General features: G+C 39.5%; 4 protein-coding genes and 1 long non-coding RNA gene across 9 annotated transcripts in view; 2 read left to right on the top strand and 3 right to left on the bottom strand.

Annotated features, from left to right (window-relative positions):
• zgc:162331 (uncharacterized protein LOC793007 homolog) overlaps positions 1–2,441 on the bottom strand; it is a 29,243-nt gene extending 26,802 nt beyond the window's left edge. The window contains exon 1 of one of the 2 annotated variants that reach the window (XM_061762255.1): positions 2,290–2,441. The gene's annotated coding sequence lies outside the window, so the exon portion shown is untranslated. The remainder of the gene's footprint in view (positions 1–2,289) is intronic. The other variant, XM_061762256.1, reaches the window with a different exon arrangement.
• slc13a4 (solute carrier family 13 member 4) overlaps positions 1–15,908 on the top strand; it is a 44,679-nt gene extending 28,771 nt beyond the window's left edge. The window contains exons 2-17 of one of the 3 annotated variants that reach the window (XM_061762243.1): positions 2,542–2,679; positions 7,798–7,926; positions 9,295–9,431; positions 9,636–9,799; positions 9,960–10,020; positions 10,831–10,870; positions 10,958–11,038; positions 11,135–11,319; positions 11,843–11,962; positions 12,024–12,125; positions 12,225–12,326; positions 12,430–12,539; positions 13,299–13,408; positions 13,487–13,648; positions 14,114–14,251; positions 14,804–15,908. In XM_061762243.1, coding sequence (XP_061618227.1) covers positions 2,557–2,679; positions 7,798–7,926; positions 9,295–9,431; positions 9,636–9,799; positions 9,960–10,020; positions 10,831–10,870; positions 10,958–11,038; positions 11,135–11,319; positions 11,843–11,962; positions 12,024–12,125; positions 12,225–12,326; positions 12,430–12,539; positions 13,299–13,408; positions 13,487–13,648; positions 14,114–14,251; positions 14,804–14,941 — 1,902 coding nt within the window. In that variant the 5' untranslated portion in view covers positions 2,542–2,556 and the 3' untranslated portion in view covers positions 14,942–15,908. Of the gene's footprint in view, positions 1–2,271; positions 2,680–5,903; positions 6,309–7,797; positions 7,927–9,294; positions 9,432–9,635; positions 9,800–9,959; positions 10,021–10,830; positions 10,871–10,957; positions 11,039–11,134; positions 11,320–11,842; positions 11,963–12,023; positions 12,126–12,224; positions 12,327–12,429; positions 12,540–13,298; positions 13,409–13,486; positions 13,649–14,113; positions 14,252–14,803 lie in introns of those variants that run through there. The other 2 variants (XM_061762244.1, XM_061762245.1) reach the window with 2 other exon arrangements.
• On the bottom strand, positions 13,266–14,200 carry LOC133472017 (uncharacterized). Its single transcript, XR_009786525.1, has 3 exons — positions 13,933–14,200; positions 13,471–13,659; positions 13,266–13,401 (listed from the first exon to the last, which is right to left on the bottom strand). It is a non-coding gene; the product is annotated as an uncharacterized LOC133472017 (long non-coding RNA).
• Positions 15,909–15,910: 2 nt separating the features above from the next.
• Positions 15,911–16,974, bottom strand: LOC133472015 (cytochrome c oxidase assembly factor 6 homolog). Of its 2 annotated transcripts, none has more exons than XM_061762264.1 (3): positions 16,669–16,974; positions 16,295–16,448; positions 15,911–16,206 (listed from the first exon to the last, which is right to left on the bottom strand). In XM_061762264.1, the coding sequence occupies exons 2-3, from the start codon at positions 16,436–16,438 to the stop codon at positions 16,108–16,110; spliced, it is 243 nt and encodes an 80-aa protein (XP_061618248.1). In that variant the 5' UTR covers positions 16,439–16,448; positions 16,669–16,974; the 3' UTR covers positions 15,911–16,107. The 2 variants fall into 2 exon arrangements, with proteins under 2 accessions (XP_061618248.1, XP_061618247.1); XM_061762263.1 differs by having other exon boundaries at positions 16,665–16,966.
• LOC133472004 (receptor-type tyrosine-protein phosphatase zeta-like) overlaps positions 16,373–18,031 on the top strand; it is a 44,655-nt gene continuing 42,996 nt past the window's right edge. The window contains exon 1 of the mRNA XM_061762232.1: positions 16,373–16,473. The gene's annotated coding sequence lies outside the window, so the exon portion shown is untranslated. The remainder of the gene's footprint in view (positions 16,474–18,031) is intronic.

Genomic DNA, 18,031 nt, shown 5'->3' with positions numbered 1-18,031 from the left:
CTTTGATAATCACTGCTCTAACTCATAGACCATGAACAAATGATCCCAATCAACGTTGTTTTGGAGATGTTTGAAAATATCCCTCTAGATTTCGGTGAGGATTCAAGCTTCAGCCAAATCCCCTGCAGCTTTGATGTTAAATTACAGCAGCAGATTAAAAAGTCAGACAGACACAAATGTTCAAATAAACCATTTAGGCACCCCTGCAGCTCTGCTGAGCTCATGTTGTGGTGTGCGCCACAGGACCTGGACACACATCCACACACTTCATTAACTAGTGAGAAAGTAGCTACGTCCAAAAGAGGAAAGATATTTTAATGTGTAGACGTGACCTCTAATCTGAGGTCAAGTATATTTACATTTCGGGTCTTTCACTAAACTATAATGCTGACGGGAAAACGCTTTGCCTCGGTGTAATCCCACATTAAACCAAATGCAAATGTGTGGGAAAATAGGCCAAAAAAAAAAAAAAAAAAACGTTGATGAGGATATATTAATAGGCAGTCTAATGTAACTGGGATAGTACAGTTGAGCTCAGGCTGATGGTTGGTTGGAGTGGCTCAAGCACACAGTGATAAATGAGATATGTGCACAACGCCACCTCGTGGATATTAGTTACAGTTACAGCTTTTTCTTACCTTATCTGGCATCTTTCAGTGAGCAAGGCTGGTGTGATTCTCGGTGTGGTACAGTTCAGTTGTATTTAACTTTTAAGTACAGTACAATCCATTTGCATTGCACTGATTGTTTCTCAACTTTTCAAAATGATATCTGTGTGTAAATATACTGTAAGCGCGTGTTTGCCCGCTGTTCTTCAGTCTCTCCTGGGAGATCTTCAGGAATATGTTGCAGTGCGATTGCGAATAAATTATTAATGACTAGTTTTACCTCTTGCCTTTTTCTCCTGTTAGACTTTGACAAACTTTCAGCTCCAAGGGATTTAGGAGATTTTGGGTTTTGGATAAATGTAGACAAACATTTGACACTAAAAATGTTTTTTTTGTGTCGATTTTAACTGAAGCTCCAGAATCTGAAGGTTTGTGTTGGACATTGAGGACGGGACCCAAACTTCATCTGGCCACTCTGCCTTCTGTTTTGTGAGCGTACAACTAATAGCAAAGTTATTCACAAGCTAACATATTTGACATCATATGAAACTGAGAGGATAATCCTTTTTCCCGAGTCTTCGCTTCCAGTCAGCAGCAGTCAATCAATTGTTTGTTTTTATCAGGAAATCACAGTTAATCCTTACTAAAGAAACATTTTGGTCATTTGCTGATTTATTTTTTTTGTTCACGTTGATGCATGTGCATGTGAATGTGAATGGAATGTCTGCCATGTGAGGTTATTTACCAGTGCGTCAAACCTTATTAAGAGAGCCTTATGTGCTTAAGGTGGATTGTTATCAAATATTTATTTTTAAAATTTTATTTACTTTAAAGTTAGTGTAGCACACAAAGTATGGCCCACTTTGTTTTTATCCTTAAATTGGTTAATTAAAATGGATTGACTATTTTGTTGTTATTTTTAAATCATTTATATAATTAAAAAATGTCAATTGGTTTCATGGGAAAAATATAATTTAAAAAATATTAAAATACGTAATTCCAAATATCCATTTAAAGTTTTATTTAATCATTGGTTAATTGAGACAAAAAAACAAATTCCCCCCCCCCCTAAAATTGGTTAATTAAAATTTATTTCCACATTTTTGTAGTTATTTTGTATTCATTTAAAAATTGAAACACAAACCTGTCCTGGTTTGGCTTGCATGTACACCTACATACAGATACAGTATTTTATACGGTATAAGGTTATATATATATATATATATTGCTATATAGATGCACATATAAAACCCTCCTCTAGAAGGCGGTGTAGGATAATTGCTTGGAAAGTTGGGCTGGGTTACAGTATTATTGTTGTACAGTAGTGTGTACGTATATAGTTGCACTATATTTATAATTTGATCTTAAAATATTTTAACATGAAACTACATATAACCTGATCCAAATGTCCTCAGGATTTATTTAAATATAAACACATGTACTGTATACTGAACTCTATAATATTCAATAGTCAAATTATTTTAGTTGTATTAATCTTTAACTGTTTTCGTGGTATTTTCCACGAGTAACATCCCTTGCAGTTATGGACCTCATGCTCACGCCCACACCCTTATGCAAACACCTCAAGTCTGATTGGGTGACGCACAAGAAGAGGTTGGTACAAAACAATGCTTGTTTAGCATAGCAAAGCAGACCAATAAATGAGCCCCTGGGGCCTCACCTGACGCTGCAGACAGAAGCCAGGACGGGGGAGACTGTCGTGTTCCTAAGTGGCTTGGCCCAAACACACCACACCAGTCCACTCATGCGTAAAAGCGCGCAGCCAGGCGAACTTTACGCATTGGAAACAGTGCGGCCCCCCTTCATCATCGGTCCTGGCCCGGTTGTGTGCTGCCCCTGCCTGTGGTGACTGGACACCTCCCCTCCCTCACCCCCCCCAGCTGACGTTCACGGTCGGTTCTGTTGAGTCCAGAGCTCCGGGTCACCCATGAGGCTGGAGGCCGCAGCCAGGATGGATCTGTTCCGGAGGCTGTGGAGGGCGAGGAATCTGATCGTGGTGATTTTCATCCCACTCTCCCTGTTGCCACTTCCTCTCATCCACCCCACCAGCGTAAGTCAAACAACTTTAATACTATAAAGATAAAAGAACAGAGGAAATCGTAAGCAAATATGGCAGAAGATTAAGTTCTGTTGTGTGTCTATTTGTGAAAACAACTTGACTACTGCATTATTTTAGGAAGAGCAATTCATTCAAGTCAGTAAAATACACAGTTGAAATTGTTGAATCGGTAAATCAGCAGAGGTGGCAAAAGTCCCCACATTCTGTACTTAAGTAGAAGTACAGATAATACCTGTGTAAACAAAAAAATAAAAATAAAAGCCTAATTTGACTAAGTGAGGAGGAGAAAGTACAAATACTGTATCTGAGTGAAAGTCAAAAGTCAAAAGAAAAGGCACAGTTTGAGTTTCTGAATCCATAAATGACCAGAGGTGGCAAAAGTATGCACAATCTGTACTTAAGTAGAAGTATACCTGTCTATAAAACAATAAAATATTAGAAGCCTATTTTGACCAAGTCTGGAGTAGAAAGTACAGACATCTGCGTAAAAGTAAAAAGTAAACACTGAAGTCAAGTAGAGACTTAAAAAAATCCACTTCAGTACAGTTACAAAGCATTTATACTGTTACATACCACCTCTCCATAACAGCAGCACTCAATTTAACGATACATTCGTACCAAATAATAGAAAAATACCCACGACATAACATCCAGTTGGTGTTGTTGAAGCTCCTTTTTTGACAGCTGCAGTCAACTGATGGGATTTTCTTGTGCGTGAATCAATCAAAAGGGCCTATTGTCGTGATGAATGCTCATCCAGATCAGCAGGCCGTGTCTGTGTGGAGATGTCGCGTCACGTTGATGACATGGAGATCAGTGGAAGATGAGGCCAAAAGGGTTCAAAGACGCATAAACGTCCCATTCATAATAGAAGAAATGGGCGGAAAAGCAAATCTCAGTCATGTAAAAACTGTTGCAAGAACAATAGGATTATCACAAGCTTAAATCCATTGTGCGCAGGGTTGCTACTTGGCTTGGAAAGTTATACGAAAGACTCGGGATAAGTCATAACAAACGTGACAAATGTACCAGTTCGGTTTAGATGAAATGAAATTCTGGACCTTTCCTGGTTGAGGAACCGGATGAAGTAATGGTGGCAACTGGGAAGAAGGGAATCCAAATTGTTAGCCAGAGAGCATAGTTACAGGGGTCATTTTTTCACAACAAAGTCCAGTTGCCCCGATTCAACCTTTGTGGATTATCATTGCCTGCATGACTTGGATTCTACACAGACATTAAAAAAAAAACAAAATTTGTAGCAAGCACAATGCTATTTTTAATTGACATTGTAACAATAAGTTAAAACTGACTTGGTCAATCATGCTATTAGGCTAATAATTGTCCTTTTAGCAAGCTTTAGTACACGATCAATATTGTGGTAAAGATTTTGGTCAGCAACTTACCATCAAAACGTACTCTTCCAGCAATTCACTAAACTGCAATAGAAAACTATTAATACAAATCATTTGTAAAACTTTGCAACTGAAAAAAAAAATTGGCTAAGTAGATAACGCATAATTACTCTTGCTTTACTGATTTATTTAGGACACAACCCCAGTTACATTGCAAAATACTTCTATGATTAACAATATATATATATATATATATATATATATATATATATATATATATATATATATATATATATCCCAGTCATGACCATTAGGTTTCTTTGTGCTGCCATCAACAGCAAAGAAATTAGGCAGTCAGACAAAGTAATAGAAAGGAAATTGTTCGAAATAAATGTCACTTTTGAGATAATTATGAGAGTAGTCGATTCGTCACAACTGACAGTAAATGACATTGTGGGACAAAAGAGTTTTTTTTTTTCAACATAGCACCATCTGCTGGATCTCGTGGAGAAATCCGCACGGCATCCTTATTTGTGTAAAACCTCTTATACAGTAGTACCTTGACTTAAAAGTGCTCAACTTACAAGTTCTTCAAGTTACGAGCCGAACCTCGGTCCATTTTTTTTGCTTTGTGTTGCGAGCAAAAATTTGGCTTGCGAGTGAGCTGCAGGCACGCCGGCCCTTTATGGTTGCAGCGAACTTCACATCAGGCCAACGAGTCCGAAGAAAGTGAGCGCTGAGAAGAAAAAGCGGATGATGTCCATTAAATTAAAGCTGGAAATCATAGAAAAACATGAGCAATATATAAGCTCAGTGAAAGTTAAGTGGGGGAAAAAAAGTAGTAAAAATAATCATGTATCAAATTTAACTCAAAAGTCAAGGTACCACTGTGATGCTAATATTGTTGTACGGGGTAAAGTGGTTTTCATTCAAAGGAGTGTTCACGTGCTTCCAAGTGGCCCGCTGGCCAATCGCCGCTCTCCTTGCTGTTATGTCAGCGCCGATGCATGTTTGGCACCGTACGCTGCTGACCCAGGATGAGGCCGAGCCAGAGCCGAGGTGCCAGAACATCAACACAAAGAAAAAAATAATCAGAGTAATGAAGTTATATAATCAATGTACCACCACCGACAGCACGCAGGGGCGGCGTCCCGCTGGCTTCTTACGACACTGGGGACCACAGACTGTTTCAGGAATGTGACGTGTGTGTGAGTGTGTGTGTGTGTGTGTGTGTGTGTGTGTGAGTCTGTGTCCGGCTGCAGCACAACAGAACATCCAGCCAAACACTGGCTCATTATTACCACATTTTCCATGTTTGTTTGCTTGCTAGTGAGCCAACTGACACCCAAAAGTAATTCCTAGTAGCGGATTACATTTTGTTGTGGAGCCAGTCTTTGTCATTAAGCTTTATGCATTTGAATTCACAAAGACAGTGATTCCCAACCACTGGGCTAAGGGTCATGATCTAAGTTGACTTAATTGGTCGGAAAATTACTCCAAATAATGTTTATCTATCTATGCCAGTTACATATAGTGACAGGCGGAAACAATTGTATGCACTTCCAAATAGGTGGTAAGGAGTACATTTGACCTGCGTATCCACTTGTTGCCATTCATACAACAGAGTAATAAGTATGTTTATAGAATAAGTACATTTGTGAGTGAAGTGAGACAAGCTCATTGTGATTTTCATATACAGTGGTGTACCATGTACCTTGATTTACAAGTTTTTTTTCCGTGAACATGTGTTCAACGCTAATAACGTGCATCTGAAAGCAACGTTCCCCATTGAAATGAATGCTATTAATCCGTTCCAGCCCACCACAAAAAACACCAACATTTTTTATGAAACATATTGCTTAGTTTAAAAAAAAAATAGCACTCGACGGTGTTGTTAGGAATGTGACATGTAATCTCACTTTCTTAGAATTAAAAGCATTTTGGTTTATATACTGCACCACAATGACTCGGTGAATACAAAATGTATAATGACAAAAGAAGGAAAAATGAATTAGTAGTAGTTGAACATGGTAAACATTTTTGTATGACTGTGAGATAATAAGTAAATTTAAAAAGGTAATATAGCCTGTTGTTGATTGGTTCAGGGAACGCACATTTATTCCACCAGGTGATCTAATTAGCCTTTCAAGTTTCTTTGTTTAAATGCCACTCATCATCATTTCCTGAGCCCACCACTGATAACAGGGAGTTGATTAGCCGCGCTGAGGTGGAAATACGCCTGCACAATTTAAGATAGTCAACACAAAGGTGAAATATCTGCTTTTCCAAAGTAATTATGCCGAGAGTCTCGGGATGCTCGAGTCACTTGATTTTGAGTATTTGCTGATACCGAGTTGAAATTCGCTACCCTAGCAATGCGTTAGGAAGCAAAAAAAAAAAAAAAAAAAAAAGATGTATTCAAAAAAAGGTATCCCAACATGATACCCTTTTTTAAATGGTTATAAGTAAATGAGGTCCGACTCGAGTTTGAACGCAAAGCCTCTATCATTATAAAGTCTGATTATTCCATCAGCAGCTGTTGCTTACTTTGCACTTTAGCTTTAACTTGCAAAAGGACACCAACAAAGAAATCAGCAATGCATGTTTGAAGGTCTCACAGCCTCCTCTGATAAACAGTAGCCAATAATCAATAATCAGTGAGTGCTGAATCAGGCCATCTTGCTTGTATCTCCCGTCCTGTGTTTACTCATTTTATCTTTGCATGTACCCCCCTCATGCGCCTCAGCACCTTCCCACCCTTGTGCATTGCTTTAACCCCACTATCAGTCTGGCTTTTCCACCTCCATGCATGTGAATTTTCAGTGCTGATTCAGCACGGTCCCAGCCGTTCACAAGTCAACAGGACTTGGAAGTAAAACTGAAAGCTATATGAAACAATTCAGATATTTTTTGGGTGGGACCTTGACATTATCGTTGACAGCTTTAGAATGTGTTGCTAGTGTTTCAATTTTATCTGTTGAATTTTATTTTATATTTTCATTGTATTGGATTTAAATGTTTTACTTTATTTACATTTTTGTATTTTTATTTGGGTTGATATTTTATTTGCAGTCGCAGCAGTAATAGTTGGTGAAGTATTTAATTTGACAAATTGTTTGTCAGAATTTACAGCCAGGGAAAACACTGTCAAAAAAATAATTACTTAAAAAAAAATTGAAATGTATTATGTTTATATTTATTACGAGTGTCCAACTATTTATAGGGCACTAAAATTAAAATTTAATCGCTAGAAAGTGTATGTAGTACAGTAATTAAAGTACTATGTTTTTTTTTTGGGTAGCGTGATATTACACTCGATACATTTTCCCATTAATTCTCATTATTGTCGTTGTTCACTATTAAAGAGAAAGTGAACCGTTGTGGGTCCTTGCCCACATTTTGTTTTCTGGCATAACTAAAATAAAATTGCGCCTTATATCTGGAAATAGTCCTCGCCAAATTAAATCAATAGCAAAGGAAGACACAGTTCATAGATTTAAGTGCGATAACATGTGGACTTTGACAGTGGGTCTAATCTAGGTTGATCAGTTCAAATCAATTCACTTCGACATGTTGGAGTACCCCAGGGAATTATGTTAGGACCTTTTACATAATTTGATATCCCGACCAATGGAAACATTGCACCAATGATTTGCAATGGCTCAGTCTTAACCCTCATCCAGAACTGTTTTATAGAAAATAAAATGATGAAAATGTATGCATTCATTCGATGTTCTGTGGGTTTGTTGGTTTGCAGGAGGCATGTTGCGCATATGTGCTAATAGTGACGGCAGTCTACTGGGTATCAGAGGCTGTTCCCTTGGGTGCTGCCGCCCTCGTCCCTGCCTTCCTCTACCCACTCTTTGGGGTACTAAAGTCAAGCGAGGTGAGTTTTTTGTTTTGTTTGTTTTTTATTGTAGTTTGGTATTTTTTTCGACAAGCCATCACACATTACAGTAAACCCCTGCTTTGCAAAAATAAAAAATACACTTAGATGTGCCAAAGGAAGGTGAACACACTGCAAATGAAGTGAAACACACAAATTGCCTGTTGGCAATTTGAGTTTTCATATGTATGTTTGATGTCACGTGACAACGGTGAACCTTAAAATTGTTTTTCTGACTGTGCATGTGGAAGGCGTTAAATCTTCAGAGCAATGCATAGAAACGGAATGTCTGTGCTGAGTCATCTATATTTTCTCTAAGCCCAGATCAGACAGAAAGTGAATGGTCCTTTCTTTGTGTTTTGCTTTAGTAATGCTGCACAGAGAATGTTTTAGTCCTGTAGGTGTACTGTCACGTTTCGCACATATCTCCTCTTTAACAGGTGTAAAAGCATGTCCAATGGCTCGTCCTTGTTGACTAGTGGGTAAAGCCCATCGTATCACCAATAAGTCACCCACCTCCATTTTTCTTTACCTTTCTTATCACAGCATTACATAAAAAGAGTGCCATGTGACCAAATTGCAAAGCTGCCTCTTAACCACACTGTAAGCCTCTTGTGATGGTGGTCCATAAACAGAGAGCTTTTATGCAACATTTCCTGTCTGTTATAACGCTTGCTTACTGTAGTCCACCTGGTAGCTGCAATGGCGGCAACGTAGAACTGGGAAAGTTGCACCAATAAACACCTGAGTTGAGCATTCAGGGGGTACGCAGGTGATGACATCTTTGGATGCCATTTTGTGAAATACTGCTTGTATCAAATCTTCTGGTACTCTCACTGGACAATTCATTAGGTATGTCTGCATGATGTCCGTTATAACAGCTATATGAAAAAAATGATAGCTTATATTTATATGTGCCTTTCAAAGCACTCAAGTTAGTTAATGGAAATTAAAATATAACTAAACATAGATATAAATAAATATAATTTAATGATAATGTAGCTAGGTTTGGAAGAGGAATACATTGTAGTTTACAATTGTGTTCATATTCTTTACTTTTGCACTAATTGTTTACTTTTTGACCTAAAAGACAATTAAATAACACATTTCCAACTGTATCCGGTGTGGAATTGATTGTCATCATGTATGAAATATGGCAAACAGCCCAGCAGGACAAAGTCCAGCAGGCGTTAGGTGAGAGGGGACGAGACGTTGGCTTATACAACGACGAGATTGAAAAGAAAGAATGGTGTAAGTGTTGATCCAAACAGGGGAGGGTGAAGTAGGGAAGTGGGTGAAGGAGGTAAAAACCCACATTCAGCCATCAGCCATCAGTTCCTGTGAGGCCTGTCTTTGACGTATGTTCAGGTGGCGGCCGAGTACTCGAAAGACACCACGTTGCTGCTGATGGGAGTCATCTGTCTGGCAGCGTCCATAGAAAAGTGGAACCTGCACAAGCGCATCGCCCTGCGCATGGTGATGATTGCGGGGGCCAAGCCTGGCATGTGAGTGTTCAAGCATGCAAGAGTGTACACCGTAAGCATAGAAAACGGACAGTCTACCAGGGGTGAGAAAAGTACTAACACACTATACTTTAAGTCCCTGAAAAGTAAAAGCATTGATTTCACACCAATGCGAAAAGTCTCAAGGGATCAATTGTCATGAGACAAACGTACCTAACAATCTTTATTCATGCTCTCTTGCGCAAGGTTGGTGCTGGGCTTCATGTGTTGCACAGTTTTTCTGTCCATGTGGCTCAGCAACACGTCCACCACAGCTATGGTGATGCCAATTGCCGAAGCCGTCCTGCAGCAACTCATATGCACCGGCATGGCCGACAACCTCGAGCCCGACGCCACCGAGGACGACAGCGGTACAAATGCTCGCTTGCAAACTTTGAATATGGTCGGCCTTGTGTGAGATCCAGTATGAGGCATTTGTCTGTGATGTTATATTAATATACAGTCTAAAATGTTCCTCGTCGACTGTGACAAATGTGCAATTTTGATGGTGTTTGTTTTGTCCTGCTGCAGTTTCAGACAAAGAAGAAACCCTGGACAAGAACCAACTGGCACTGCTCGACCGTAATGACAGGTATTGTTTTGGTCGTAACTTCATTTGTGACTGAATTTTGTTTGTTGAATCTCCCTAAGCATTTTGTAACCACATCTTTTTTTGCCCAATATCTTTGATTGAGCATCAACCCTGCAGTACAGTAGAGAAACATATAAAAAACAGTGCTCACATTTTGAAATTTTCAAGAGAACCCCTATCCAAACAACCCGCTCCATCTCACCTGTATCTGGCTGGGAGACAAAGCACAAAATAAAAAAAAAATTAAAAAAAACCAATAACATTTTCTTCAATTTGAAAAATATAATAGTAATAATAAAATGGACCCCAGGAATACCTCACAGTTAGACAATATAAGAGTGATAAGAACTATAATGATTGTAGTGAAGCTATTAAAAAAATGAATGTAATTTATAATCATTATAATTAAATATTATAAATAAATACTGTATTTTACTAATATGACACAATTTGGACATGAAATGTTTTTTAATGAACTGCATTCCAGGGTTGACATGTTGAATATTTAAATTAGAGTAATGGTATAGCTGAAAATGGTAAACTGTACTTATTGTCACAGTTTTGCAGGTTTGCAGTTTAACGTACTGCATATCAGTTTAACAAACACGGGTATATTTCAATCATCTTATCTATTCAATATGATATAATATAATTTCTCACTCTTCCAGCAACTCTGACTTCCTTACAGTTGTCTCAAAAAACATCTAAGTTTGGATTAACCGATAAAGAATTTGTTTTAAAGCAACTATTTTACCAACCAGCACTTCTTTTTATTCATCTAATTGCTGTCATTCTCTCCTCATCCTCCAGCAATGCTTACGATAAACAGGAGCTCTCTACACTTAGTGAGGTAACAAAAACTCATTTCTTAACAAAAAAAAAACAAAAAAAAAACAACTACATCATAAACGACTCTATTTGAACTCTTCATGTACAGACTGGAGAAGCCAACGGGATGGGTGTGAATCAAAATACCAATCAAGAATGCATCACACATACAAACGGACACTTGCCGCGGGTGAGAAACTACCAGCGAAACGCCAATGATAAAACATTCTCTGAGTAGAACCTGAAGACTCAAGTGTCACTCATTTTGTTCTTCATTTTCACATAGGTGGCCATTGAAATCCCAAATGTGAAGCGCGTGAAGGCCAGGCGAGACTCCCAGTATCCCACCAAGCGGGACCACATGATCTGCAAATGTCTGACACTCAGCATCACCTACGCCGCAACCATCGGTGGACTCATCACCATCACCGGCACGTCCACCAACCTAATATTCGCTGAGCAGTTTAACACGTACGTTCTTTATGCATGCAACATAAAAAAAAAAAAAAAAAAGCTTCTGTGCTTTTCTGACTCATGTTAAGTCAGGTTTGCGAATCAGACCCCAATTCCAGGCTAATGCAGGCCTACTGTTTATGACAAGCTTGGCAGAAATGGAGACGCTGGATATCAACATGCCGTTCATAAATCATATGATGTTGATTTGACCAGTAACAGAGCAGTGCTGTCACTTCATAGAGTGTCCAGACTTTCCTTTACATAGTTTTGCCTATGCCTAATTAATTTCCTCAACTCACTTCAACATACGTCATACATCAAGATGTTACCAGATAGAGCCCAAAAACAGCAAATGTAGTTTATTTATTTATTTTAAATAGCGGCTAACTGAAGATAGGTTCAAGGGGGAAAAAAGGAAACAAATCTACAAATAGTCACATTTGCAAATGCCAAACCACGAAGATGCCTGGTTCACCGTGTAACCTTTTCAGGTGAATTTGCAAAACACTGCAGAAACGTCCATTGTTTCCGTTTCCAGGCGCTATCCAGATGCCAAGGTGATCAACTTCGGCACGTGGTTCATCTTCAGTTTCCCCATTGCCATTATCATGCTGGTCCTCACCTGGCTGTGGCTGCACTTTCTCTTCCTGGGCTGCAAGTGAGTGCCGTGTGAGAGTTTGTGCATGGTGAATGTGTGTGGTTAATGATGTCATCTCCAGCTTCAGGGAAACATGCTCTCTGAGTAAGAAACGCAAGTCCAAAAGGGAAATGATGTCAGAGAAGAGAATCCATGAGGAGTATGAAAAACTGGGACCCATCAGGTATCCATCTGTTCCATCAGAGTAGGACATTAAAATGACATTTTAATTCTCTATTACCAGATGTTGCTCTTCTTTTTTTTTTTGGTGTGTGTGTTCTAGCTACCCAGAGGTTGTCACTGGGGTTTTCTTCATCTTGATGACTCTGCTTTGGTTCACGAGAGAACCTGGTTTTGTGCCCGGCTGGACCTCCCTTTTTGAGAAGTACTCCCGATATCCCACTAACTGTCATTATTCATGTTGCGTGTCAAACACACACACACACACACACAAAATGAAATCGTAATGTATGTTCTCCCTCCTTTAGAAAAGGTTATCGCACCGACGCTACAGTGTCTGTCCTCCTGGGCTTCCTGCTCTTCCTCATTCCTGCAAGGCGGCCTTTCTCTTCACCCTCTTCGAGCTACAGAGACTCAGGTAGAGCACACGCAGGCTTCAGGGTGCTAGTGACCAGATTATATCAGTGTTAACCAACCTTAGTGAGCCAAGGCACATCTTTTACATGCAGCACACCAAAAATGGCACAAAAAGTATACAGTATCTACTGGAATAAAGATATTTCTCCCAATGTACTCAGAAATAGGTTTCCTCAGTGTGAAATCGGGGCCTGTTTATTGATCACGAAGCTATTATTCTGTTCTGTTCTGCCATTTCCTACTGAATAGTTTGGCCTGTCACTATACGTCGCTGGCATAGATGGATGAACAAAGATACATTAATTGTTGTAAATAAATAATAATTGATTGGATAGTTTCTAGAGTGGTTTTGAGTCACTGTGCAGTATTTATGAAACTGTACTACAGTGTTCCCCTGCTATTAAGGACCGGTAGGGACCGAGCCCTGCCGCAACTAGGTTTAGAACTGCCTACATATGCCACCAAATGGTGGCAAAGCACTACTTTTGCCGTAATAAAGCTCTGCAACTCTTGCCACCAAGATTCCAAAAGACGGCGGCCAACCAAGCATTACTTTTGTCTACATTAAGCTCCTCAACTCACTTGAGCATAGTTCCATGGCACCAAGATGGCAGCAGAGCACTACTTTTGTCTAAATGAAGCTGCTCAACTCACTTCAAAATAGTTCCTTTGCACCAAGATGTCAAAGCAATACTTTTATTGCTTTTACAATAAAACAAATCCTCACGTCACGACATTCCTTCGCAATTTGTATTTACAGCATCAGACCCGCTGGCTCCAATGATCACTTGGAAGGACTTCCAGCGGCTAATGCCGTGGGAGATCGTCATCCTGGTGGGCGGAGGCTATGCGCTGGCAGCCGGCTGCAAGGTACAACATCGATCAGAGAATCATTGAGTTCAACGAGTAGAACTGCAGTGCATCATACTGACTGATTTCGGTGTGCAGGTGTCAGGCTTGTCCGTGTGGATCGGCCGCCAGCTGGAGCCGATGAGTGGACTCCCGCCCTGGGCCGTCACCCTGCTCGCCTGCCTGCTGGTGTCGGCGGTCACGGAGTTCGCCTCCAACCCGGCGACGCTCACCGTCTTCCTGCCCATCCTCTCCGCACTGGTACGTCACAGCTTGATCAAGAATGATGTGTTGCAACATTTAGTTTGAATATACATAAACTGAAGGCACGGGTCTTCCATTTGCAATGTGAGCTGGGTCTGGATTGAGTTCCATTCCATTTCACATATTCGGATTCGGATAGTTCTTTCAAATTTCATCAGTTTGTTGTCCATTACATTTTAATACTGTGAAACTGGAAATAATTGTGCATTTGGTTCACTCACTCTTTCGGACTGAATTCACACCTAAGAGGGAAATTAAGAGTAGCAGAATATATACTTCACCTTCGTTTTCTTGTTAAGATCCTAAATTGTTAACTTAAAAAAAATATTGTGTAACTTGACAAATGTCGAAGCAATGGGGAGATATTTTTTTCATGACCTCCACTTTCTCCAAAATGTTTGTTCAATTTTTTTAAATTCCTCTTTCCCTTTATTTCTTACTGTATCTACCCCTCCTTCATAGTCCGAGACCTTGCGCATCAACCCCCTCCACACTTTAATCCCCTCCACAATGTGCGTGTCATTCGGGGTCATGCTTCCAGTGGGGAACCCCCCCAACGCCATCGTCTTCAGCTACGGACACCTGCAGATCAGCGACATGGTATGACACGCACACGCGCACACACACACACACACGAACACGCACACACGCACGCACGCACACGCACGCGCGCACACACACACACACACACACACACGCACACGTGCACGCCTACTTTGCCCAAATCACACGCTCTCTTGCACCTGCAGCATCAAAAAGCCTGTGATTGTTTTATGTAATCAGAGGGATGAAAAGTTGTATTTTGTAACTCTTGGCAAAGACTTGAATGCCCCTAGAGAAGCTGTCACGTTTTCTCTCATTTAAACTGCGCTCTGGTTTGTGATTATACACTGTGACATATGCGATTCCCAACTCCACTTAGGTGGCCCAAAAATTATTTATTTAAGACAAGTATATATTTGTTAATCTGTCTATGACAGTGACAGAGACAGGCAGAACAATGTAATGCTCTTCCACTAGATGGCAAAAGGTACATAATTAACCTGTGTATTTCAGTCCACAGTATATATTTTTAGAACATTTTTGTTTGGTGGTTTGCCATGATATTTTTTTCTTGCATGAATGTATTGCCATCTCCTTTTTATTTTCCAGGTGAAAGCAGGTTTCGGAGTGAACCTGATCGGCGTGGCGGTGGTGATGTTGGCCATCACCACGTGGGGGGTTCCCCTCTTTAATTTGTCCGAGTTCCCAGCCTGGGCAGTGGCCGCAAATGTCACCAGCAGCTTATAGCCCACCCTCTTCTCAGAGTGAAGCCAGCAAGAGGGGGACCAATCTGGAGAGAATTAAGAAAGTCTTTTGACAGAGAAAGTCTAGACTGGACTTATGGGAAGAAGGTGGACAGAGGGGAGGAGAAGCTGCTTGAAGGAGGCAATACACAATTCACAATGAAAGCTGTAAAAAAGAAAAAGTATTTGATATCCTTAAATATAGGTAATTTCTCTATTCACTTGCTGTGTGATATGACATTTAAAGATTCTGCAAATGGCGCTCAAAACCACAGAATGCCTTCGACTGTACAGTTTTTGGGAAAACATTTTTAGTACTGCCTTTAAACCAGTATACAGTTCTTTTACTCACAGTAAAAGTACATCATGGAACCTTTAGGAGTGCGCTTGTTCCCAATCCTAACAAAGGAATAAAAAGTTCCTATTTCACTCCGTGGAAACAAGGCAAGGGCTTTTGCCGTCACTGTGGTGACTGATATAATGAAGCGCATCATTAAAAAAAAAAAAAAAATCATGAAATGTTTTACAGTTGAATAATAAGCTGCTAAAGGATGGCTCGTTGGCTTGAAAATGTGAATGAGTAATTTTTTGAACACATTAAGGTACAAAGGGTGAGCGCATATATTTGCATTTTATGACAATCAATGTTCAATCAAATCTGGTGGTAGAAGACAATATTAACATGTACTGTGCAAAAATGTAAAATGTGTTTAATATTTTTACACAATGGAATGTGTGGCTTTTATCTGTTCTAAACCAATTATCGTATCATAGGCACAATCTTTTATCTGTAATTTATTCAAGTTGTCACACTGAATGTAACTCAGTGGAGTCGATGTCAAAGCCTTGACGCCTATCTTTGTAAATACATAGACTTGTAACATAAAGAACTGGTTCAATTCCATGCATTTTAAAGACGAGAAAGTTAAAAAGACCAACTATGTGTACAAGAATAAAACCCATTCAACCAACATGTAATGTATTTTTTTAATATAAATTTTGTATGTTCATGTGAAGCAACATCAGGAGTTCACAAGGCCATTACACAAAATGCAATTTAAAGCTTTGTTCACATAAATACACGTAATCAACCAGAAGAAGAAATTATTCCAAGTCCTCAAGGCCTGAATGTGGCAAAAAAAAAAAAAATAATGTCACTTTTGTCTTGTGTTAGGAGGGCTGTCGGGGGCCTTCAGCAGGTGTGAACCCCTGTGTTTCCATCTTCTCTTTGTATTTCAAGAAGTCTCTCCTTTTGCTGAAATACTTGACCTGCAAGCAAAGACAGAAATAGGAAGTACACTTAAAATACGGTGTACGATGAGCTGCGAATGACAACAACAAAAAGGGTACAGTTTACCCACTGAGCGGGGCATTTGGCCTCAAACTCGCTTTGGAAGCTCTGGCACGATGCAATCTTGTCATTGTTGTCATCCAGACATTTCCATAATAAGTCTCTGGCATCCCAACAGGCCTTTCTTTCAGCTGAGTTTGGAGCTGCCATAACCTATTGACTGTGGAGGGATGGAATCAAAAAAGGTAAAAGTGTGGGGTTTTTTTGCTGCTAAAATCAGCTACAGTGCATTCAACGCATTTATATACCATTGTAAGTAGAAATGATACAACTACACATTGTTCTACTTGTTTTATTTGGGAAAAACAGGACGTTCAGCACGCAGACGGCAAGAAAAAGCGGATAGTAGTTAGTTTGTTAGCTACTGAATACTCACTCAATCAAATTGCGGAGGATGTTTGTCAACCTAAATCTGCTGCTTCCATTAAAAAAAACACACAAACAATGTACATTTACAACGCGTGCGAGGTTACAGAATGAGCATAGTGAAGGACAATTCTTCCCCGTCGCGCATTGATGACGTCAGCATGGTACGCATTGGTAAGGCAGGCTAAAGCTTCTCACCGTAAAACAATAAAATACTAAATAGAAAGAAAAATAATGTTTTTTATCAGTTACTTTGAAACCATTTTTACTCTCAAACGTCAGCGTGTGGGAGTCCTGTATCAAGCTCGTCGAAGAAACTTTGCTGCTCGAAGACAACAGAAGATGGCGCTGTTTGCTAACAATTTTTATGAGCTCTTCATTACTCCTTGTCCAATGAAATTATGCAAACTGTAATAACAGGTATAGTACAAAAAAATATTTAAAACGCTAAGTGATTAATTTGCACCATTATGAAACGATAGAGTAATTAAAATGATCCCAGGCGTCGAATATATTTCTGTGAATGGTCTACATAACCCCTAAATGTACAACAACAATGATACTGATTGGACAAAATGCAACAGGTGAGATTGATCTTATTTTATCTAATCAATTTAATGTTTCAAGTCCATTTTGTTGACTGTGCAACCAGCTAATTTGATCAGGCTATTATAGACTTTAGTATTAGTGTCTGACCCATACTGTGCTAAATCTTACACACCCATAAGCAGATTTTAGGAGAAAAAGACCAAAACAAAAAACAATCGCTTCTGGAGTTGTGGAAATTACACATAGGTATGTATGTGTTTATATACAGTCAATACATATTGATGTGTATTAAGGAGGGTTCTCAGAGTCTTGCTCAAGTGTACCTTGGCAATACCCATGAAGCAAACCAGTAAGTTCCACAATTAGGGTTGAGTGCAGGTCTTCCTCTCATACTACAGTAAATATAAAAGGTCTACACACCCCATTCCAGGTTGCTTTTGAGATACAAAAAAAACCAACAACCCAAAAACAGAACAAGATAAATCATTTCCAATAATGTGACCTATAACATATACAACTCAAGTGAAATAAAAGTGGTTTTGAGAAGGGAACTAAAATATTCAAAACTAAGATAGTATGGTTGCACAAGTGCGAACACTCTTATTTCTGGGGATGCGGTGGTGTTAAGAATGAACCAATCAACACCAAAATCTCCCAAAGTCAGTGTTAGCACAAAACTTTCAGAGATGCAAATAAATGTCAGAAAAAGCCTACTGGAAAATCTAAACTTTATTTGGGGTTATCAGAGACACTTTATATGGGGGCAGGTGTGTGCTGATGCCCCTTTTAACATGAGTTTGAATGTGATTGGTTAATTCTGAACACAGC

Source organism: Phyllopteryx taeniolatus, chromosome 22 (assembly GCF_024500385.1).
Source record: "Phyllopteryx taeniolatus isolate TA_2022b chromosome 22, UOR_Ptae_1.2, whole genome shotgun sequence".
Classification (NCBI taxonomy): domain Eukaryota; kingdom Metazoa; phylum Chordata; class Actinopteri; order Syngnathiformes; family Syngnathidae; genus Phyllopteryx; species Phyllopteryx taeniolatus.
Note: the sequence above shows the minus strand (reverse complement) of the source record. Positions and strands in the feature narration are given on the sequence as shown.